At 42.0% G+C, this 24,080-nt stretch overlaps 2 protein-coding genes across 5 annotated transcripts; one reads left to right on the forward strand and one right to left on the reverse strand.

Moving 5' to 3' along the window:
• Positions 1-1,144: 1,144 nt before the first annotated feature.
• On the forward strand, positions 1,145-4,905 carry LOC121844343 (zymogen granule membrane protein 16-like). Of its 4 annotated transcripts, none has more exons than XM_042314352.1 (5): positions 1,145-1,248; positions 2,657-2,674; positions 2,821-2,873; positions 3,148-3,316; positions 3,910-4,905. In XM_042314352.1, exons 3-5 carry the CDS (start codon positions 2,822-2,824, stop codon positions 4,268-4,270), a joined length of 582 nt encoding a protein of 193 aa, XP_042170286.1. In that variant the 5' UTR covers positions 1,145-1,248; positions 2,657-2,674; position 2,821; the 3' UTR covers positions 4,271-4,905. The 4 variants fall into 4 exon arrangements, with proteins under 4 accessions (XP_042170286.1, XP_042170287.1, XP_042170288.1 ...); XM_042314353.1 differs by having other exon boundaries at positions 1,150-1,252; XM_042314354.1 differs by lacking the exon at positions 1,145-1,248 and adding an exon at positions 2,222-2,343.
• An 11,568-nt stretch (positions 4,906-16,473) lies between these two features.
• Positions 16,474-22,858, reverse strand: LOC121844341 (CKLF-like MARVEL transmembrane domain-containing protein 8). Its single transcript, XM_042314348.1, has 4 exons — positions 22,430-22,858; positions 18,359-18,532; positions 17,373-17,492; positions 16,474-17,104 (listed from the first exon to the last, which is right to left on the reverse strand). Exons 1-4 carry the CDS (start codon positions 22,559-22,561, stop codon positions 17,027-17,029), a joined length of 504 nt encoding a protein of 167 aa, XP_042170282.1. The 5' UTR covers positions 22,562-22,858; the 3' UTR covers positions 16,474-17,026.
• Between the last annotated feature and the right edge of the window lie 1,222 nt (positions 22,859-24,080).

Below are 24,080 nucleotides of genomic sequence, written 5' to 3' on the forward strand. Positions count from 1 at the left end.
CTCCAACTGCTCTTAAATGCTAGTAAAACCAAATGCATGCTTTTCAACCGTTCACTGCCTGCACCCGCACGCCCGACTAGCATCACCACCCTGGATGGTTGCGACCTAGAATATGTGGACATCTATAAGTACCTAGGTGTCTGGCTAGACTGTAAACTCTCCTTCCAGACTCATCAAACATCTCCAATCTAAAATCAAATCTAGAGTTGGATTTCTATTTCGCAACAAAGCCTCCTTCACTCACGCCGCCAAACTTACTCTTGTAAAACTGACTATCCTACCGATCCTCGACTTTAGCGATGTCATCTACAAAATAGCTTCCAATACTCTACTCAGCAAAATGGATGCTTATACCACCCAACACTGCGGCCTGTATGCTCTAGTCGGCTGGCCCTCGCTACATATTCGTCGCCAGACCCACTGGTTCCAGGTCATCTACAAGTCCATGCTAGGTAAAGCTCCGCCTTATCTCAGTTCACTGGTCATGATGGCAACACCCACCTGTAGCACACGCTCCAGCAGGTGTATCTCACTGATCATCCCTAAAGCCAACACCTCATTTGGCCACCTTTACTTCCAGTTCTCTGCTGCCTGTGACTGGAACGAATTGCAAAAATCGTTGAAGTTGGAGACTTTTATCTCCCTCATCAACTTTAAACATCTGCTATCTGAGCAGCTAACCGATCGCTGCAGCTGTACATAGTCCATCGGTAAATAGCCCACCCAATTTACCTACCTCATCCCCATACTGTTTTTATTTATTTACTTTTCTGCTCTTTTGCACACCAGTATCTCTACCTGCACATGACCATCTGATAATTTATCACTCCAGTGTTAATCTGATAAATTGTCATTATTCGCCTACCTCCTCATGCCTATTGCACACAATGTATATAGACTCTTCTTTTTTTCTCTTTTTTTTCTACTGTGTTATTGACTTGTTAATTGTTTACTCCATGTGTAACTCTGTGTTGTCTGTTCACACTGCTATGCTTTATCTTGGCCAGGTCGCAGTTGTAAATGAGAACTTGTTCTCAACTAGCCTACCTGGTTAAATAAAGGTGAAACAAAAATAAAATAGAAAGTGAATAAAGGTGTTCTTTGTCATACTCCTTCCATCTAGAACTGATGGAATGTTCAGCAGGTATAAATGCAGTTCTTAGAGGAAGCAGTAGACTAGAAGGACCTGGCAGAGACAGAGAGACAAGAAGCTTTCACAGGTTTTCACACACATCTCAAGATAGCACTGTGGGTAACTACACAACTAACTAAATAGAAAATGTGCACTTGTATTTAATGCACAATACTGGTGTGGGAAATGTTTAAAAATATTATTTAAAAATTGTGTGCTACATTGACATTTTATTTTTTATCAATAAGGTCCCACATTACATATTTGTATTACTATCAAATCAAATCAAATGTATTGGTCACATACACATGGTTAGCAGATGTTAACGCGAGTGTAGTGAAATGGTTTTGCATCTTGTTCCGACCATGCAGTAATATCTAACAAGTAATCTAACAATGTGTTAATTGACCTATCACATTTTATAGATAGGTAGTAACAAGTGCCTCAGGGTATTTCACTTAGTAATGTGTATATAATCTTTTATTTATTTTCTCACTTTGTAACTTCTACTGATATTTATCTGGTTCATCTGCAGAACATGAAATCATATTGTTTTCCTGTAGTAACATGAACAGGTTGCCAGTGATTTAATGGAGATGTGAGTATTGTAACAGACTGCAGAAAACGTCGGACAATGATGGAGGCTAAAAATGTTGAATCTCGTCTGCACATCTAGAATTAAATTGAAATACGTGTACTGAAACAAATATTCTACAATTAAATACTGTAGGTATTTGAGCAAACCAATGAACTAAGCACCCTGTTAATGATCAGATCCACATGTATTTTTCAGCATGTTAATGTTTGAAGGGAAGGAGTTCCTCTTGGTGTAATAAAACAACTGAAGATTGGGAGTCTGATTTTGAGCGATTTTCGTACACATTCATACAATTTTGGTATATTATTTTAATTTTTTCGGTTGCTCGATTGTATATTTTTTCAATCCCTATTTCAGATCATTGATTTGTTACAAATTCAAAGAACACAATTATTATTTCCTTATAGTACTTCCTTGATACTCCCTCCCAATGTAGCCTCGACCAATTAGAAAACAATGTCTGACTTCTCAATAGTGACTGACTAAAGGTGTTCTTTGTCATGCTATATAAATGCAGTTCTTAGAGGAAGCAGTAGACTAGAAGGACCTGGCAGAGACAGAGAGACAAGAAGCTTTCACAGGTTTTGACACACATCTCAAGATAGCACTGTGGGTAACTACACAACTAACTAAATTGAAAATGTGCACTGGTATTTAATGCATATTACTGGTGTGGGAAATGTTATGAAGTTAATACTCATTATCTCTTGGTACTTGGGCACAAACATTTTGGCCCTTTTGCCACTAAATTTAAATTCAATGATCTGACATTATTTTAATGTGACAGTAGCTTAACACTGCAAGAGTGATTGTAGTAAACAAGACTAGGTTCAACTTTTTAGAGCTTTTTATAACATTTCACATTCAACAATGGTTTGTTGTTTGTTACATCACAATTCAAAAGGTTATTTTCTTTTCCCTCCTAGGAAACACTGACCTGACAGGTAAAATGACTTATTTGTTTTGACAAACTACTATGAAAAACATTATTAACTATATTTTTTCAAGTTTTGCCATTTAAAGTGAAACGGAGTGAGAGTGAAATTGACTGAAATTAAAGGTCTTAAGTGTTGATGCCTCACTTTTGCAGAATGTTCTTAATCCTGGTTGTCACAATGTTCTTGGCTGGCTGCTTGGCTTTGCGTGAGTTATAAGAATACAATTCTGAATTATAATGATTAAATAATAGCTTTTGTGCTTTCACCAATTTGCCTTTTTCAGTTAGACTTAGGAGTTCTTCTTTGAGACATAAACTAATGTATTAAATCATTGCAGAATGTACTTTAGTTAATTCATCTGCACTTTCTTCATAATGTAAAGATCTTTCAGAAATGTGTTGTTAAAAATAAAATGATGTATATAAATATGTATTATTAATATAGTAAATATAGTAAACATATTGGCCATGTTATTTTAGCCATCAAAGACCCCTACTCGTATTCCTCTGCGGTGGGTCAGGGAGGTGGCACCCCATTTGCTTCCTACGGTGAGGGACGCATCACGGGAGTCAGAGTGTGGGAGACCAACAACAACTACTACTACTACTACTACTACTACAACTACAACAGCAACAACTACATCAGCGGGTGAGCAGACCCTGACATCACTGACTCAGTCCAACTACACTACCCAACAAACACCACTGACTCAGTCCAACTACACTACCCAACAAACACCACTGACCCAACAAACACCACTGACTCAGTCCAACTACACAAACACCACTGACAAACACCACTGACTCAGTCCAACTACACTACCCAACAAACACCACTGACTGACTCAGTCCAACTACACCACTGACTCAGTCCAACTACACTACCCAACAAACACCACTGACTCAGTCCAACTACACTACCCAACAAACACCACTGACTCAGACCAACTACACTACCCAACAAACACCACTGACTCAGTACAACTACACCACTGACTCAGTCCAACTACACCACTGACTCAGTCCAACTACACTACCCAACAGACACTCTTTCATTCTTTCTTTCTTTCTTTGTTGTGTTTATTACATATTCAGTTTATGACCAAACAATATTGTTATCGTATCTAAACCAGAGTACAATGTAAAATGTAATTCCTTGATATTCTCTGACGCTACCTGCTGTCTCGGTCTGAATGTGCCTTATCAAAACACAACCAACGTGAAAAGCTTCCTCTGTTTTAGGTTCCAGCTGAGATACGGCAACACCTGGTCTCCTGTGTTCGGTAACGAAGGGAGTGTAAAGCAGGTGATGGAGCTGTTTAATGATGAGGCCATCGTCGAGGTGTCTGGGAAGTACAACCCAGCAGACTACATCTGCTACCTGGTGTTAACCACCAACATGGGGCGCACTCTGTCAGCCGGCATGCCCAACCAAATCTCCTTCAACTTCTACCCAACCAACATGGGCAATGAGCTGAGGATCCTCAGCGGTCGCTTCAATGGTGCCGGGATCACCTCCATCGGAGCCCACTGGGGATTGGTGGACATGGAAGGGGCTGGAAACAGTACTCTGGAAACAGCACTGGAAACTCTTATTTCTTGAGATAAAAAAGTATGTCTTGCTCTTTGGGATGGTATCCCGGATACAGATTAAGCCTAATCCTGGACTAGTTACTTTCAATGGAGATTCTCCATTCAACATGCTTTTTAGTCCAGGAGTAAACTTAATCTGGGTCCAGGAAACTGGTTTTATATGTTGGACGGATGTTTGACAGACGCTGAAAGAACTGTTTTTATTTCACTATCTGATGGACGCTTCATGAGTATTTAAAAGAAATGAATTTGAATGTTTTGAATACTTTGGAAGTATTTTTGAGGTGATTCCTCACTTGAAGCAGTACAAAAGTACTTCTAAACATTCAAATTCATTCAGTTCAAATTCTCATGAAGCATCCATTAGATAGGAATATTAAAACAGTCCTGTCAGCGTGGGTCACAGACCACATGCGTTGTTACACATGTTTTGAGGATGTCACATTTTATCACAATAAAGGACAGAATCAAAAGGGATTTAAAGGATTAATTATATCTTTGATTAATGGAACAATCAAATATTATGGGGAGATAATAGCGTCTCAGGGTGTTTCACCTTCACTATTTTATACACGCTGCATTTGTTATTTGTGGTTCCTTTTCTGCTATATCTGCTTCTGTTTTGAATAAAAAGCATATCTTTAATCATTATATTTCATTGTATTCCTTTTGATAAGACAATACATACATTATGTGATGTCTAATCTGTCATCTTAACAAACTCTACCTCAATGGTGTCAATAAGGAACTACATTTATAACTGCAAGACCGTTAAAACACCTATCAAATAGTAATGAAGGAGAAAAAAATGGATAGTTACATATCGGGATATTATTTTAGACGATATATCGTGTCGTATCGCATCAACAATATCAAACTATTATGTTTGTGGTAGTTGGTTGTCCCTGCACTAAAACTCTTATTTTCCTTCATAGACTGTTTTCCTTCATAGACATTTTCATTTTAAATAGGGAGCACATTTTCGGGGGGCATTTTAAGAACAAATTCTTATTTATAATGACGGTCTACACCGGCCAAACCCGGACAACACTGGGCCAATTGTGCACCGCACTATGGGACTCCCGATTATGGCCAGTTGTGATACAGCCTAGATGATTGAAAAAGAAAATGAAACTAGCAGAATTATATTTTTTAACACGAGCAGAAGGTCTTTTATGGTCTCTGGAGCAGCTGATATAGAAGAGAGGAGGATGGAGAGAAAGGATGGGTCTGGAATCACTTTTATTTCCTCTTCCTTCCTTCACGTCCGGTTCTCAAACAGAACAAGTCAGCCATTAGGAAGAAGCATTGAAGGGCTGAAAAAGCAGCCAACACCAAGGGAAGTAATTAACTCAATGTCTTCAGACCAAGCTGGATGTTCAAAACCGTTCTCAGAGACCTGACAAATCCTCTCACCCCTGTATACAAGAGAAATATATGCACACATTTTACAGTCAGTTCAGTCAAGTTCAAGTGCATGGAACAGATTATAGGATGAAAGACTATAGAAGTCTATAGACAAATATAGCTACCTTGACCTGAACTCAAGAAACTAAATTTCAACACAAAAAAAGACGCACAAGAAAAACGACATGGTTTCATAGTTCTGCAAATTCTGTGTCGGCTACAACTAAAGATGGGGAGACTGATTCTAAAATATAATAACTTGAATTCAAAAATGTTCTTGTGTTGTCCAGCAGACCAATGAGAACTATCGTGTAATCTCACATGATTATATCTTGTTGACCTGAACAATGAAGTGGGGAAGGGGGGCAGTCAATGTGTTGACACCTACCTGTAGATGCACTACACCCCAACCAAAGCATCTTGTCTGCTCAATGTGTATATTGATGTTTTTATATTGTTGTGTTATGTGTTTTTATGTTGTAAATGTGTCTCTGTATGAAACGTTATGTGCTGCTATTTTGGCCAGGTCACTCTTAAAATGTAATGTATTTTTAAAATCTCAATAAGACTAATTTGGTCAAACAAAAAATATAAACAAATCTGAATTTCAAATATATCTGTATTTTTGTATATTAATGAAATTGTTATTTTGTTTAGTGTATGTCTTTTTAAAATTACTATCAGTGGTGTGTATTCATGGAGGCCATGGGAAGCTGGGCTTCCCCAAAAATGTAAAAAGAAAAAAAGAAAGATATAAAATAATGTATCTTTCGTCTTTCAATGTTTCATCATTTTAATAGCTTCCCTGATATTGTATTTTCATCAAGTTTAAAAACTATTTTCTTTGAAGGGAAGACGTGGTGCTTTTGAAATACTTTAATTTGTCTCTTTCATTATTCTCTTTTCATTTGTCTCTGTTGTGTATTGTTCTTGTATGGGTAAGGTATTCCTTTGCAATCTGTTAACATGTTGTGAATCAGTGTACTGCTCTCTTAGTCTGCACAGTGGGTAGAGAAGCCTGATGGCCTAGACTGGATACACTTCAGAACACTTGTTGTTCTTTTCTTCCTGTACAACTTTGAAACAACATTTAGATCATGTTACGCATATTATTGGCCTATAAAGTGGATTGCTGTTCAAAGTTTTGCGTGACAGAGTTTTTAGCATATCCTCATTCCTGTGTGTGTGTGTGTGTGTGTGTGTGTGCATGTGTGCGTGCGTGTGTTTGTGTGTGTGTGCGTGGAGTGTTCTGTTATTTAAATCATTATGTTTAAGGCAGTGTTTCTAAGTGTGTCTCACCACACTTTAATATTTAATATAGATAAATAATGTATGTCTTATACCCCTTCTAGATTATGGACTTATGCAGCATCTTTTGGGGCCTTTGTTGAACTTTGTGTCAGTGACAAAAGTACAGTTTTCTTTGGTCCGATCTAAATATTCCCCCTAAAAGCAATGCCAAGCATTTTCCTGCTGGGTAGCAGACAGTTTAATTTGGGCACGCTTTTCATCCAAAATTCCCAATGCTGCCCCCTACCCTAGTGAAGTTAAGCCATTTTGCCACAACTTTGGAAGTATGCATTGTCCATTTGGAAGACCCATTTGCGACCAAGCTTTAACTTCCTGACTGATGTCTTGAGATGTTGCTTCAATATATCCACATCATTTTCCTTCCTCATGATTACATTTATTTTGTGAAGTGCACCAGTCCCTCCTGCAGCAAAGCAGCCCCACAACATGATGCTGCCACCCCCATGCTTCATGGTTGTTATGGTGTTCTTTGGCTTGCAAGCCTCCCCCTTTTTCCTCCAAACATAATGATGGTCATTATGGCCAAACAGTTCTATTTTTGTGGTTCTACTGCGCAGTTCTACTGCGTGGTCCCACAGTGTTTATATTTGCACACTATTGTTTGTACAGATGAACATGGTACCTTCAGGTGTTTGGAAATTGCTCCCAATGATGAACCAGACTTGTGGAGGTCTACTAATTTTTTCTGAGGTCTAGGCTGATTTCTTTAGATGTTCCCATGATGTCAAGCAAAGAGGCACTGAGTTGGAAAGCAGGCCTTGAAATACATCCACAGGTACACCTCCAATTGATTCAAATTATGTCAATTAGCCTATCAGAAGCTTCTAAAGCCATTACATAATTTTCTTGAATTTTCCAAGCTGTTTAAAGGCACAGTCAACTTATTGTATGATACAGTGAATTCTAAGTTAAATAATCTGTCTGTAAACAATTGATGGAAAAATGACTTGTGTCATGCACAAAGTAGATGTCCTAACCGACTTGCCAAAACTATAGTTTGTTAATAAGAAATTTGTGGAGTGGTTGAAAAACAAGTTTTAATGACTCCAAACTAAGTTTATGTAAACTTCCCACTTCAACTGTATATCTGCCATACCCATTCATAACATCAAACATTTTGTCTATTAAGTCTGCTCTCCTTCTAGCCTGGCATTGCATGACAAGCTGCATAGTGTTTAAGTTAAAGCTAAAGTCTGAGATTTGGGAAGCTGTTCAATGTTCAGCTGTATATCAAAACAAGTGATGGGGAGGGACACCACTTTGTTACGAATCACAGACTGTGTGGATGGTCTAGATTAGACAGTTTGATAGATGGGGTTTATACAGTATATGGATGTTCTAGATTAGACAGTTTGATAGATGGGGTTTATACAGTATATGGATGGTCTAGATTAGACAGTTTGATAGATGGGGTTTATACAGTATATGGATGGTCTAGATTAGACAGTTTGATAGATGGGGTTTATACAGTATATGGTTGGTCTAGATTAGACAGTTTGATAGATGGGGTTTATACAGTATATGGATGGTTCAACAGTCAAAGCTGCTTAACTAGTTTTGGTGAGATAGAATGAAAAAATATATATTGTCTTTCTTTACGGAATAAGTTGAAACATCCTTAAAACATTGTCTTAGTTCCAGTAAATCCAAGCTAATTTGAGGAAGAGCCACCGATTTAAATGGGGCAAAAATTATATGGATTTTGCTGGATTTGCATTTAGTGTAATGTGGATGATACTGCAATGGGATGCCTGCAAATCTTAAAGAAATTATGTGATTTAAAAAATATATAGTTGTTAAACCATGAACAATGCTATATTATAGCTTATTATAGAGTCTAAAATGTTAGCTTGACTACTGCTTCACTACTGTATATTCAGACCAGAATCACTAATCTGACTAAATGTATCCCCCTGTATTGGACCCTCAAGGCATCACAAAGCACAACCTGGGCAACATTTCAAATGATGTACAGTAGAATGAAAACTTGTCAAAAACACTACACTATCTATACTGAACAGAAATATAACATTTAAAACACAACATGTAAAGTGTTGGGCCCATGTTTCATGAGCTGAAATAAAAGATCCCAGAAATGTTCCAAACAAACAAAAAGCTTATTTCTCTCATTTGTTTTGTTTACATTGGTTAGTGAGCATTTCTCCTTTGCCAAGACAGGTGTGGCATATCAAGAAGCTCATTAAACAGCATGATCATTATTAGGGATGCAACGGGAGAGCTGGCCCACAGTTTGGTATGTCTCACGGTTTGTGGGCCAAGGTACGGTTTCGGTATGTTTATATTTAAGAAAAGTGTGGCTTGCATGACTCTCATACAGGGGACGAGTTTGCAACATGTAGCTCTTTATCTCCCAATCCAGTACATAGTAAACCATCACAGTGAGGTAGCTTCCAGTACATAGTAAACCATCACAGTGAGGTAGCTTCCAGTACATAGTAAACCATCACAGTGAGGTAGCGTCCAGTACATAGTAAACCATCACAGTGAGGTAGCTTCCAGTACATAGTAAACCATCACAGTGAGGTAGCTTTGAGTTGCTCGGGTGATCCAACTATCAGTGGAGAGAGCTAGATAGGGTGTCTGTGTCAATTTGTTTTCAATTTCTCTCTGTGATGTTTCATAGAGTTTGGCAATTACTTTGCTGCTGAAATGTGTGAGCGAGGGGACATTGTAGCGCGGTAAAAAAAAAATCCCCAGGTGACGAAATCCTGAGTCGGTAACCACTGAATAGGGATGCAAATCTCTGGCTATGAATACTCCCACTGCTTTCGTTATTTCTTTATGTTTTTATGAATTTGTCGTAAATTGTTGTTGGAAGCCAGCAGCGAGAGATTGTTGTGTTTTCGCTAACGAGTGGACTCTCCTTGCTCCAGCTCCACCTGCAAGGGATACGGCCAGGTGATGGCCACGTAAATGACACATCATGTTAGAAGTGTTTCCACTCGAGTAGCCGACAGTGGCAAAGCAATGCTTGCAGACTGTACTTTGTTTGTTTACGGTCTTCTTACCCTCATCATCGTATTGAATGCTGAATCCAAAATGTTCCCACACAGCGGATTTGAAAAGACGGCAGTGCCGGGGGGGGTTGCGGTCACTACAGTTGCCACATTTTGAGACGTGGAGTAAAGTTTGTCAGCCCTCAGGAGACCCTTAACATCCTGGAACCCCAAGCAGTTGCATGCCAAGCCTGTTCACAAACTGTGTGTCTGGTTCTGTGGATCTCAATGTACAACGTGCGTGTAATCTGCAGCGCAATAAGCAAGTTTTGGAAATTGTAGGAAAATGACAGGCATATCGTAATTCCGAGGTTCACGTGTGCATATTGAACCGTACGGGGCATTCCAAACGGTGCGACAACATACTGTGTACCGGTGCATCCCTAATCATTACACAGGTGCACCTTGCACTGGGGACAATAAAATGCCACTCTAAAATGTGCAGTTTTGTCACACAATACAATGCCACAGATGTCTCAAGTTTTGAGGGAGCATGCAATTGGCACGCTGACTGCAGGAATGTCCACCAGCGCTGTTGCCAGAGGTTAATGTTAATTTCTCTACTATAAGCCGCCTCCGTCATTTTAAAGAATTTGGCAGTACGTCCAACCAGCCTCATAAGCGCAGACCACATGTAACCACGCCAGCCCAGGACCTCCACAACCTGCGGGATTGTCTGAGCCCGGTAAGAGGGACAGCTGAAGTAACTGTGGGTTTGCACAACCAAAAGATTTCTGAACAAGCTGTCAGAAATCGTCTCAGTGAAGCTCATCTGTGTGCTCGTCGTTCTCACCCAGTGGTGGAAAAAGTACCCAATTGTCATACTTGAGTCAAATTAAAGTTAACTTAATAGAAAATGACTCAAGTAAAAGTGAAAGTCACCCAGTAAAATACTACTTGAGTAAAACTCTAAAATTATTTTTTATAACCTTTTTGATAGGGTATCAAAACGAAATGCAAATTGCTAAAATATACTTAAGTATCAAAAGTACAGGAATGTAAGTGAAGTAAAAGTTGTCAAAAATATAAATAGTAAAGTACAGATACTCAAAAAATGACTTAAGTAGTACTTTAAAGTATTTTTACGAAAGTACTTTACACCACTGTCTTGACCAGACTGCAGTTTGACATTGTAACTGACTTCGGTGGCCAAATGTTGACCTTCAATGGCCACTGGCACACTGGAGAAACAGATGAATCCCAGTTTCAACTATACCGGGCAGATGGAGACTGCGTGTATGGAGTCATGTGGGTGAGCGGTTTGCTGATGTCAATGTTGTGAACATAGCCCCATAACCCCATGGTGGCGGTGGGGTTATGGTACGGGCAGGCATAAACGGACAACGAAAACAATGACATTTTTATTGTTGGTGATTTGAATGCACAGAGATACCGCGACGAGATCCTGAGGCCCATTGTTGTGCCCTTCATCCGCTGCCTTCACCTCATGTTTCAGCATGATAACCCACTGCCCCATGTGGCAAGGATCTGTACACAATTCCAAGAAGCTGAGAATATCCCAGTTCTTCCATGGCCTGCATACTCACCAGACATGTCAGTCATTGAGCAGGTTTGAATGCTCTGCACCGACATGTACGACAGTGTGTTCCAGTTCCTGCCAATAACCAGCAACTCCACACAGCCATTTTTATTATTAGTTTTTATTTTACCTTTATTTAACTAGGTAGGCCAGATGAGAACAAGTTCTCATTTACAACTGCGACCTGGCCAAGATAAAGCATAGCAGTGCAACACAAACAACAACACAGAGTTACACATGGAATAAACAAACATACAGTCAATAACACAATAGAAAAGTCTACAGTGTGTGCAAATGAGGTAAGATTAGGGAGGTTAGGCAATAAATAGGCCGTAGTAGCGAAGTAATTACAATTTAGCAATTAAACACTGGAGTGATAGATGTGCAGAAGATTAATGAGCAAGTAGAGATACTGGGGTGCAAAGGAGCACAAATAAATAAATAAAAATATGGGGATGAGATAGTTGGATGGACATTTTACAGATGGGCTATGTACAGGTGCAATCATCTGCAAGCTGCTCTGACAGCTGATGGTTAAAGTTAGAGAGGGAGATATGAGTCTCCAGCTTCAGTGACTTTTGCAATTCGTTCCAGTCATTGGCAGCAGAGAACTGGAAGGAAAGGCAGCCAAAGGAGGAATGGGCTTTGGGGGTGACCAGTGAAATACACCTGCTGGAGTGCGTGCTATGGGTGGGTGCTGCTATGGTGACCAGTGAGCTGAGATAAGGGGGGGCTTTACCTAGCAAAGACTTATAGATGACCTGGAGCCAGTGGGTTTGGAGACGAATATGAAGCGAGGGCAAGCCAACGAGATCATACAGGTCGCAGTGGTGGGTAGTATATGGGCTTTGGTGACAAAACTGATGGCACTGTGATAGACTGCATCCAATTTGCTGAGTAGAGGGTTGGAAGCTATTTTGTAAATGACATTGCCGACGTCAAGGATCGGTAGGATAGTCAGTTTTACGAGGGTATTTTTGCCAGCATGAGTGAAGGATGCTTTGTTTGCGAAATAGGAAGCCGATTTTAGATTTAATTTTGGATTGGGGGTGCTTAATGTGAGTCTGGAAGGAGAGTTTACAGTCTAACCAGACACCTAGGTATTTGTAGTTGTCCACATATTCTAAGTCAGAACCGTCCAGAGTAGTGATGCTAGACAGGCGGGCAGGTTGCGTCAGCGATCGGTTGAAGAGCATGCATTTAGTTTACTTGCATTTAAGAGCAGTTGGAGGCCACGGAAGGAGAGTTGTAATGACATTGAAGCTTGTCTGGAAGATAGTTAACACAGTGTCCCAAAAAGGGACAGATGTATACAGAATGGTGTCGTCTGCATAGAGGTGGATCAGAGAATCGCCAGCAGCAAGAGTGACATCATTGATGTATAGAGACTGCCAGAGGTCCGGACAACAGGCCCTCCGATTTGAAACACTGAACTCTGTCTGAGAAGTAGTCGGTGAACCAGGCAAGGCAGTCATTTGAGAAACCAAGGCTGTTGAGTCTGCCGATAAGAATGTGGTGATTGACAGAGTCGAAAACCTTGGCCAGGTCGATGAATACGGCTGAACAGTATTGTCTTTTATCGATGGCAGTTATGATATCATTTAGGACCTTAAGCGTGGCTGAGGTGCACCCATGACCAGCTTGGAAACCAGATTGCAAAGCGGAGAAGGTACGGTGGGATTCGAAATGGTCGGTGATCTGTTTGTTAACTTGGATTTCGAAGACCTTAAAAGACAGGGTAGGATAGATTTAGGTCTATAACAGTTTGGGTCAAGAGTGTCTTACCCTTTGAAGAAGCAGATGACCGCGGCAGCTCTCCGATCTTTGGGGATTTCAGACGATATGAAATAGAGGTTGAACAGGCTAGTGATAGGGGTTGCAACAATTGCGGCAGATCATTTTAGAAAGAGAGGGTCCAGATTGTCTAGCCCAACTGATATGTAGGGGTCCAGATTTTGCAGCTATCATCAGCTATCTGGATTTGGTTGATGGAGAAATGGGGATGCTTAGGCAAGTTGCTGTGGGGGGTGCAGAGCTGTTGACCGGGGTAGCCAGGTGTAAAGCATAGCCAGACGTAGAAAAATGCTTATTGAAAGGTGTTTCCTAGCCTCGGTGCAGTGGGCAGCTGAGAGGAGGATCTCTTATTCTCCATGGACTTTACAGTGTCACAGAACTTTTTGGAGTTTGTGCTACAGGATGCAAATTTCTGTTTGAAAAAGCTAGCCTTAGCTTTCCTAACTGCCTGCGTATATTGGTTCCTAACTTCCCTGAAAAGTTGCATATCCCAGGGGCTATTCGATGCTAATGCAGTACGTCACAGGATGTTTTTGTGCTGGTCAAGGGCAGTCAGGTCTGGAGTGAACCATGGGCTATATCTGTTCCTGGTTTAAATGTATTTGAATGAGGCATGCTTATTTAAGATGGTGAGGAAAGCCCTTTTAAAGAATAACCAGGCATCCTCTACTGACGGAATGAGGTCAATATCCTTCCAGGATACCCGGGCCAGGTCGATTAGAAAGGCCTGCTTGCTGAAGTGTTTTAGGGAGCGTTTGACAGTGATGAGGGGTGGTTGTTTGACCGCAGACCTATTACGAACACAGGCAATGAGGCAGTGAAGAACGGCAACGGTTGAAGACAGCAGAGGTGTATTTAGAGGGCAGGTTGGTTAGGATGACATCTGTGAGGGGGCCCGTGTTTATGGATTTGGGGTTGTACCTGATAGGTTCATTGATAATTTGTGTGAGATTGAGGGCATCTAGCTTAGATTGTAAAACGGCTGGGGTGTTAAGCATGTCCCAGTTTAGGTCACCTAACAGTACGAGTTCTGAAGATAGATGGGGGGCAAACAGTTCACATATGGTGTCCAGGGCACAGCTGGGGGCTGAAGGTGGTCTATAACAAGCGGCAACGGTGAGAGACTTGTTTCTGGAAAGGTGGATTTAAAAAAAAAAGCTTGAATTGTTTGGGCACAGACCTGGATAGTATGACAGAACTCTGTAGGCTATCTCTGCAGTAGATTGCAACTCCGCCCCCTTTGGTAGTTCTATCTTGTCAGAAAATGTTATAGTTTGGGATGGAAATTTCAGGATTTTTGGTGACCTTCCTAAGCCAGGATTCAGACACGGCTAGGACATCCGGGTTGGCAGAGTGTGCTAAAACAGAGAATAAAACAAACTTAGGGAGGAGGCTTCGAATGTTAACATGCATGAAACCAAGGCTTTTACAGTTACAGAAGTCAACAAACGAGAGTGCCTGGGGAATGGGAGTGGAGCTAGGTGCTGCAGGGCTTGGATTAACTTTACATCACCAGAGGAACAGAGGAGGAGTAGGATAAGGGTACAGCTAAAGGCTATAAGAACTGGTCGTCTAGTGCGTTTGGAACAGAGAGTAAAAGGAGCAGATTTCTGGGCGTGGAAGAATAGACGTGTGTGTGTGTGTGTGTGTGTGTGTGTGTGTGTGTGTACCTTCCTCTCTCACACACCATCTGTGTGGGTCTCTCTTACTTGTTCACTCTAACATTTTCCTCTCCTATTCCAGTTTATATGAGTTTCATTCTTCACTCTGTCCATTTTCCATTCACCAGAGGAACAGAGGAGGAGTAGGATAAGGGTACGGCTAAAGGCTATTAGAACTGGTCGTCTAGTGCTTTTGGAACAGAGAGTAAAAGGAGCAGGTTTCTGGGCGCAGATGAATAGATTCAAGGCATAATGTACGGACAAGGGTATGGTAGGATGTGAATACAGTGGAGGTAAACCTAGGCACTGAGTGACGATGAGAGAGGTTTTGTCTCTAAAGACACCACTTAAACCAGGTGAGGTTACCGCATGTGTGGGAGGTTAAACAAAGGGCTAGCTAAGGCATATTGAGCAGGGCTGGAGGCTCTACAGTGAAATAAGACAATCACTAACCAAAACAGCAATGGACAAGGTATATTGACATTAGGAAGAGGCATGCGTAGCTGAGTTATCATAGGGTCCAGTGAGTAGCTAGGCGAGCTGGAGACACGGCGATTCAGACAGCTAGCGGGCCGGGGCTAGCAAGCTAGCAGAAAGGCCTTACGGGGACGTCGCGATGGAAGAGTCTGTTGAAGCGCCCTTGGACGGTTACGTCGGCAGACCAGTCGTGATGGCAGGGCTCTGTGTAGGCAGTAAAATGGTCCAGGCCAATTGGCAAAATAGCTATTGTAGCCCAAGAGGTGGCTGATGGACCTCTTCAGCTAGCCGGGAGATGGGCCTAGCACGAGGCTAGCTCCAGGCTAACTGGTGCTTGCTTCGGGACAGAGACGTTAGCCAGGAGTAGCCATTCGGATAGCAGCTAGTTAGCTGCGATGATCCGGTGTAAAGGTTCAGAGCTTGCGGTTGGAATCCGGAGATGTGGAGATGTGGTAGAGAAAAAGCAGTCTGATATGCTCTGGGTTGAATCGCCCTGTGCAGACTGGTGGGAGTTGATCGGGCTGAGGTTAGCTGACGACCGCTAGCAGTGGCTAACTGACTATTAGCTAGTTAGCTGGCTAGTTTCTGTTGGGGGTTCCAGTTCTAAAGTATAGAAAATAGCAGATCCATACCACATTGGGTGAGGCGGGTTGAAGGAGTATGCTGAAATTGAGGTTAAAAATATTACAAATATATACGAAATATATACAAAGAAAAAAAGATATATACACGGGACACGACAAGACAAAGACGGCTGACTGCTACGCCATCTTGGATTTTTGTCCCACTCCATTGAAGTTCAACAGCCTGATCAACTTTATGCAAAGGAGATGTGATGCGCTGTATGAGGCAAATGGTGGTCACACCAGATACTGACTGGTTTTCTGAGCCACGTCCCTACTTTTTTTTAAGGTATCTGTGACCAACAGATGCATATCTGTATTTCCAGTTGTGTGAAATCCATAGATTAGGGCCTAATGAATTTATTTCAATTGACTGATATCCTTATATGAACCATAACTCAGTAAAATCTTTTAAATAGTTGCATGTTGCATTTAAATTTTTGTTCAGTGTAACTGACTCCTATTAATGAAATATATTATTCGTATATGATAATTGTTTTGAACAATCAAAAAGAGAATGAACTGTAATGTTCTTCATCAGCCCTGTTTCTTAGCCTTGTATTGTAACACCATCTAGTGTGGGACAACATTACTGTCCAATCCATTTTAATATTGGAGTTAAAGCTTTGATCTCCAGCTTCAGAAAAATAGAATTTGCCACTTTGTTAGCTTCAGTCATTTTCATCCAAATGTTGTTGTTTTTTAACCATGAGTGCATAAGAAGTAAAAGCATCACTGAGGTTCAGGCTCTGTCATTCCAACAGATGAAACACACCATAACTCTAAAATAACAGAAATATAACAGAAATTAAATAGAGAAATGCATTCCAAAGGGAAGGAGTGGTTATTACACTTAACCATGTGTACTTTTCAAGATCCTTCATGCGTTCCTTAACGGATATACTTTAGCTGTCCTTTGTGATTGGTTATTGTTCCTCATCCCTCGAGCCGCCAGAATTTAAAACTTAAATATGTACTTCCTGCATAGCAGAGCGTGACCAGGAAGGCAAAGAACTGAAAAACAGACGGATCAAAACATTCAAATTCAGTACAATACTGGGTATGAGTTGAGTAGGCTTAAATGGACCAAATAGACATCATTCTGGATGGTACACAGTGGAATCATACCTCTCTTATATGACTTGTAGGCATATATTTGGCATTTTAATATTGTATAATTTAATATCGCTGTAATCATAAATACTCAGTCATATTTGTGGTATATTTTCACAGTTGGCATGATTTAAATGTCTGTCGGGGAGGTCTGAGGTGGTTGTCTTACTGTGGATGCTACCCAGCAGTTGTAGTTATGGCGTCCCTTAACAGCATGGCTGATTGAGGCTGCGTCCACTGCTGCTGCCACCACATACATCACTGTAGCACTACTGTTGAAGAACAGACCCTGTAGAACACCACATACATCACTGTAACACTACTGTTGAAGAACAGGCCCTGTAGAACACCACATACATCACTGTAACACTACTGTTGAAGAACAGGCCCTGTAGAACACCACATACATCACTGTAGCACTACTGTTGAAGAACAGGCCCTGTAGAACACCACATACATCACTGTAGCACTACTGTTGAAGAACAGACCCTGTAGAACACCACATACATCACTGTAGCACTACTGTTGAAGAACAGGCCCTGTAGAACACCACATACATCACTGTAGCACTACTGTTGAAGAACAGACCCTGTAGAACACCACATACATCACTGTAGCACTACTGTTGAAGAACAGACCCTGTAGAACACCACATACATCACTGTAGCACTACTGTTGAAGAACAGGCCCTGTAGAACACCACATACATCACTGTAGCACTACTGTTGAAGAACAGACCCTGTAGAACACCACATACATCACTGTAGCACTACTGTTGAAGAACAGACCCTGTAGAACACCACATACATCACTGTAACACTACTGTTGAAGAACAGGCCCTGTAGAACACCACATACATCATTGTAGCACTACTGTTGAAGAACAGACCCTGTAGAATGACAACAGGATTCCTGGCTGGCTCAGATACTGTAGGGTAGTACACATTATAGAATGGTTTCATTTGATCACATTCATAAAGACTTGGTTCATCTATTTGCTCTCTCCCCCAAAACCATCAAGGCAGTTACCTCCATTGGTTTTCTGTTACATAAATAGTCCAAGATTATTCAATTACTAGATTTATAATAAACAACCTCAATCACTCAAGTTTCAAATAATGCGCTGTTGTATTATGTGTCGTAGTATGTGTCGTACCACAGTTGTCCAGGGGACCTGAGGGATCCTGTTGTAAGCCATGGTCAGGTAGATGATGAGGAAGATGACCGTCAGGACCCAGTACAAGATGGCCACAAACATAACCCACCCAAAGGCAGACACACGGAAGTACTCCGTCCCTGCTATCAGCATCCATACCAGCAGACCAAACACCTGAGGGGACAGGGAAGCATATAGCCAGCATTCCAAATGGTATCCTATTCCATTTATAGTGCACTACTTTTTAACAGGGCCCAAAGGGCTCCAGTAGAAAGTAGTGCACTATACAGGGAATAGGGTGCCACTTGGGATGCACACATAGTCGGATATGGCTGTACTCTGGTGGTGTCTACTTTATGGTGCATTTAAATGGATTTGCTCAAATCAAATTTGTATTTGCCACATGTGCCGAATACAACAGGTGTAGACCTTAAAGTGAAATGCTTACTTACAAGCCCTTAACCAACAATGCTTTAAGAAGTTAAGAAAAAAAGAAGTGTTAAAATAAAGTTACAAATAATTAACTGGCAGCAGTAAAATAACAAGCGAGGCTTTATACAGGAGGTACCGGTACAGACTCAATGTGGAGACTATATACAGGGGGTACCGGCACAGAGTCAATGTGGAGGCTATATACAGGAGGTACTGGTACAGAGTCAATGTGGAGGCTATATACAGGGGGTACCGGTACAGAGTCAATGTGGAGGCTATATACAGGGGGTACCGGTACAGAGTCAATGTGGAGGCTATATACAGGGGGTCCCGGTACAGAGTCAATGTGGAGGCTATATACAGGGGGTACCGGTACAGAGTCAATGTGGAGGCTATATACAGGAGGTACCGGTACAGAGTCAATGTGGAGGCTATATACAGGGGTACTGGTACAGAGTCAATGTGGAGGCTATATACAGGGGGTCCCGGTACAGAGTCAATGTGGAGGCTATATACAGGGGGTACCGGTACAGTCAATGTGTGGGGGCTATATACAGGGGTACCGGTACAGAGTTAATGTGGAGGCTATATACAGGGGTCCCGGTACAGAGTTAATGTGGAGGCTATATACAGGGGGTCCCGGTACAGAGTCAATGTGGAGGCTATATACAGGGGGTACCGGTACAGAGTCAATATGGAGGCTATATACAGGAGGTACCGGTACAGAGTCAATGTGGAGGCTATATACAGGGGGTACAGACTGGTACAGAGTCAATGTGGAGGCTATATACAGGGGGTCCCGGTACAGAGTCAATGTGGAGGCTATATACAGGGGTCCCGGGGGTAGGCTATATACAGGGGTCCGGTACAGAGTCAATGTGGAGGCTATATGGGGGGGAGCAATAGGCTATATACAGGGGGTACCGGTACAGAGTTAATGTGGAGGCTATATACAGGGGTCCCGGTACAGAGTCAATGTGGAGGCTATATACAGGGGTCCCGGTACAGAGTCAATGTGGAGGCTATATACAGGGGGGTCCCGGTACAGAGTCAATGTGGAGGCTATATACAGGGGTACAGGGGTCCCGGTACAGAGTCAATGTGGAGGCTATAGTCAATGTGGAGGCTATATACAGGGGTCCCGGGGGTACAGGGGGTACAGAGTCAATGTGGAGGCTATATACAGGGGGTACCGGTACAGAGTCAATGTGGAGGCTATATACAGGGGTACCGGTACAGAGTCAATATGGAGGCTATATACAGGGGTACCGGTACAGAGTCAATGTGGAGGCTATATACAGGGGGTACTGGTACAGAGTCAATGTGGAGGCTATATACAGGGGTCCCGGTACAGAGTCAATGTGGAGGCTATATACAGGGGTACCGGTACAGTCAATGTGTGGGGGCTATATACAGGGGGTACCGGTACAGAGTTAATGTGGAGGCTATATACAGGGGTCCCGGTACAGAGTTAATGTGGAGGCTATATACAGGGGTCCCGGTACAGAGTCAATGTGGAGGCTATATACAGGGGTCCCGGTACAGAGTCAATGTGGAGGCTATATACAGGGGTCCCGGTACAGAGTCAATGTGGAGGCTATATACAGGAGGTACCGGTACAGAGTCAATGTGGAGGCTAAATACAGGGGTACCGATACAGTCAATGTGTGTGGGGGCTATATACAGGGGGTACCGGTACAGAGTCAATGTGTGGGGGGCTATATACAGGGGTACCGGTACAGAGTCAATGTGGAGGCTATATACAGGGGTAATGGTACAGAGTCAATGTGGAGGCTATACACAGGGGGTACCGGTACAGAGTCAATGTGGAGGCTATATACAGGGGTACCAGTACAGAGTCAATGTGGAGGCTATATACAGGGGTACCGGTACAGTCAATGTGTGGGGGCATGGTTAGTCGAGGTATTTGAGGCAGTATATACAGGGGGTACCGGTACAGAGTCAATGTGGAGGCTATATACAGGGGGTACCAGTACAGAGTCAATGTGGAGGCTATATACAGGGGGTACCGGTACAGTCAATGTGTGGGGGCATGGTTAGTCGAGGTATTTGAGGCAGTATGTACATGTAGAGAGGTAGAGTTAAAGTGGGCGGCAGGGTAGCCGAGTGGCTAGAGCATTGGACTAGTAACTGGAAGGTTGCAAGTTCAAACCCCTACAATTCTGTCGTTCAGGCAGTTAACCCACTGTTCCTAGGCTGACATTGAAAATAAGAAGTTGTTCTTAACTGACTTGCCTAGTTAAATAACAGTAAAATATAAAAAAAGAGTTAAAGTGACTATGCATAGATTATAGCCATTTGATTAGCTGTTCAGGAGTCTTATGGCTTGGGGGGTAGAGGCTGTTAAGAAGCATTTATATTACAGGAAGTAGCCTATATTACTGGAAGTAGCATATATTATAGAAAGTAGGTTGAATATATTGTGTTCATTTTCTCCAGTTACATTTCCTTGAACAATGTTAAATAATTGAACCTTCACTTCAGTGCAGTGTTCAGTAGTGTCATGCCACCATCTGTGATAAACCATCATGCAGGTCATACAGTATTGATTCCCTCCATGAATTCTGATGGCAGTTATTGTGAGAAAGGTGGTAAAAGCCACTGCCATAGTGATTTCAATAAATTATTACATCAAACTTGGACACAAATATGTTTGTGTTGTAGTTAGGACATCACTCTCCTCAACTGGATCCTGAACTCCCTGAGGGGTAGAGCACAGGCTGTGAGGATTGGCAACAACACCTCCTCTACACTGACTCTTAACTTAGGGCCCCCCCAGGGGTGTCCTCAGTCCTCTGCTGTACTCCCTGTTCATCCACAACTGTGTGGCTTTGCACAACACCAACTCCCTCATGAACTTTGCTGACGACAGCACGGTTATAGGCCTGATAACCAACGACAACGAGTCAGCCTATAGGGAGGAGGTAAGTGAGCTGGCATTGTGGTGTCATGACAACAACCTCTCCCTCAAAGTCAGCAAAACAAAGGAGTTGATTGTTAAGTTCAGGAAGCAGAGGTGGGAACATGCCCCGATCCACATCAACCCGGACTGCAGTAGAGAAAGTGACTAGTTTTAAGTTCTTCAGCGTCCACATCACTGAGGACATGTCATGGACCAACACCACCACAACTCTTGTCAAGACGCCACAACATCATGATGCCCCTGCACCATCAAGAATGTCCGGACAGGTTGCATCACGGCCTGGTATGGGAATCTACGACCACAAGGCCCTCCAGCGGGTGGTGAAGACAGCCCAGTACATCATGGGACCATGCTCCCACCCAAACTGTGCCTGAGGAAGTCACGCAGCATCATCCAGGACCCCACACACCCCAGCCACAGTTTATACACTGCCCCCCATTCCCACCTTCTCCAATACACGTGTAAATATTGGACTATACTGTAAATAGTGCTTTCTTGAATTATAATTATGCTACTATAAAATGTTTATTTTATTCTACTGAGCCATTTAATTTATGTTTGTATTCTTATATTTTATTATGTCATATTGTTGTTGCATCGTCGAGAAGGAACACGCAAATAAGCATTAATTTGGACGATGTATACTATGCGTATCCCGTAGCCTACATTTTGAACCTTGAAACTTGACTACTTACTATTTCTGCGAAAACGAGGAGCCCGGAAGCAGTGCGAAGAAACTGCCTGTCGTAAACCAGAGTAGGGTTGGAAAAGTTTTCCGTGCTGCTGCTGGTAGACGTTATCACAGTGCGCGTCGCTGATCCTTCCATTTTCAATATCGATCTACCGCGTTTGGATCCTGCCCCCCTGAATTAAGAAAAAAATCAAAGGAAGGTGGGAAAGATGGCAATGACGCGTCTTTCCTGAGTAGGCAACAAGACATCTGCGGAACTCTGTAAATTTGTGAAACAACTCGTTTTTGTTTATTTTAGATAATAATATCTATGACCTGTCTGAATGTTATTAATAACATCGTCATAACAAAGCCTACTGTATGAATTTGGTCAGTTAGGCCTATACCATTCCCAAAATGTCACTGAGTTGAAAGTGGTTGCATAAAGAGGAACTTATTGTTGATGATAGGTAAATCGGCCTGCCAGAAAGTATTGCCTTTTCATGCTCGTATGGTTGGTAATGTTTTGCATAGGGTGCTTTTTTTCAGAGGACCCGAGCAGGAACAATCTACAGCCAAAGACTGAAGAGAGACCAAGCCAGTAGAATGCAGATTGTAGTTTTGAAACTGCAGTAAAAGTTCAGTAACTGCAGTCGGCTGTGTGATTTCGGGTGCAATAGTTGCTGCATACTGCTCTTATACTGCAATTATACTGCACTCTGACTGCACACTTTTTTCACAATGGAAATGAGAGCTGGTGGAGTCTCACTTCTAAAGGAGTGCATAATGCAGGTTAGCTGTGGATTATTAATTTACTAAACTGTAGTCGCACTTTTGCTCAAACAGATACTGTACAGTGTGCCTTTTGGTCAAACAGAACAGTGTGTGTTCAGTTAAGGACTGTCTAGACCTGCTGGGGCATGTCCAATAAGGACCATAGTCCTGGCCTAATGTACCTTCACTAAATCAGACAGTTGTTGATGTAGTTTTCAATTATTGATTAGTTACTACTCTCTCCAGTTAGACACTCGATATTCATCACCATGTCCTCAGTGTGACAGCAATAAATGTGTTCTGTGGTGGTGTCTAAACTGTACCAGCAGATGGCAGCATATAGACAGACAAAGATCATGGGGAGAGGCAAAGGAAAATGTGAAAACAGCTCGAGGCTTAACTACAATTTGTGCATAGTCTTAACAACCAACATAACAATACTCGAAATAGGCGATGTAATTGCATCACAACAAAAGCACATATTATACACGTGTTAATACTGCTAGAAATAAAAGTATGGACACTTAAATTCAACCTGTAACAAACTGAAGGGGATTGCATGGCCAGGTTGAGAGAGGCATTGTGTGATAATATATTTTCGTATTTTTAAACTAGGCAAGTCAGTTAAGAACAAATTTTTATTTACAATGACAGCCTACACAGGACAAACCCATACGTCACTGGGCCAATTGTGCACCACCCTATGGGACTCCCAAACACAATCACTCTGATACAGCCCAGATTTGAACCAAGGTGTCTCTAGCAACCCCTCTAGCACAGAGATGCAGAGTCTTAGACCGCTGCGCCACTCGGGAACCCCAAATACTAGGCTCCTATCTAAGAAACCTCATCACGAATAAATAAATGCAAAACAGGACTTAATCAATTAATTCACAAGTGAC

The sequence above is a fragment of the Oncorhynchus tshawytscha genome, unplaced genomic scaffold, assembly GCF_018296145.1.
Source record: "Oncorhynchus tshawytscha isolate Ot180627B unplaced genomic scaffold, Otsh_v2.0 Un_contig_5776_pilon_pilon, whole genome shotgun sequence".
NCBI classification, from domain to species: domain Eukaryota; kingdom Metazoa; phylum Chordata; class Actinopteri; order Salmoniformes; family Salmonidae; genus Oncorhynchus; species Oncorhynchus tshawytscha.

Coding starts and splice junctions, on each gene's coding strand:
- LOC121844343 (XM_042314352.1), top strand. CDS start 2,822: ATGTTCTTAATCCTGGTTGTCACAATGTTCTTGGCTGGCTGCTTGGCT. Junction 2,874..3,147: donor GGCTGGCTGCTTGGCTTTGC/GTGAGTTATAAG, acceptor ATGTTATTTTAG/CCATCAAAGACCCCTACTCG. Junction 3,317..3,909: donor AGCAACAACTACATCAGCGG/GTGAGCAGACCC, acceptor CCTCTGTTTTAG/GTTCCAGCTGAGATACGGCA.
- LOC121844341 (XM_042314348.1), bottom strand. CDS start 22,561: ATGGAAGGATCAGCGACGCGCACTGTGATAACGTCTACCAGCAGCAGC. Junction 18,533..22,429: donor TCCTCGTTTTCGCAGAAATA/GTAAGTAGTCAA, acceptor CTGTCCCCTCAG/GTGTTTGGTCTGCTGGTATG. Junction 17,105..17,372: donor ACTGCTGGGTAGCATCCACA/GTAAGACAACCA, acceptor TCTGTTTTTCAG/TTCTTTGCCTTCCTGGTCAC.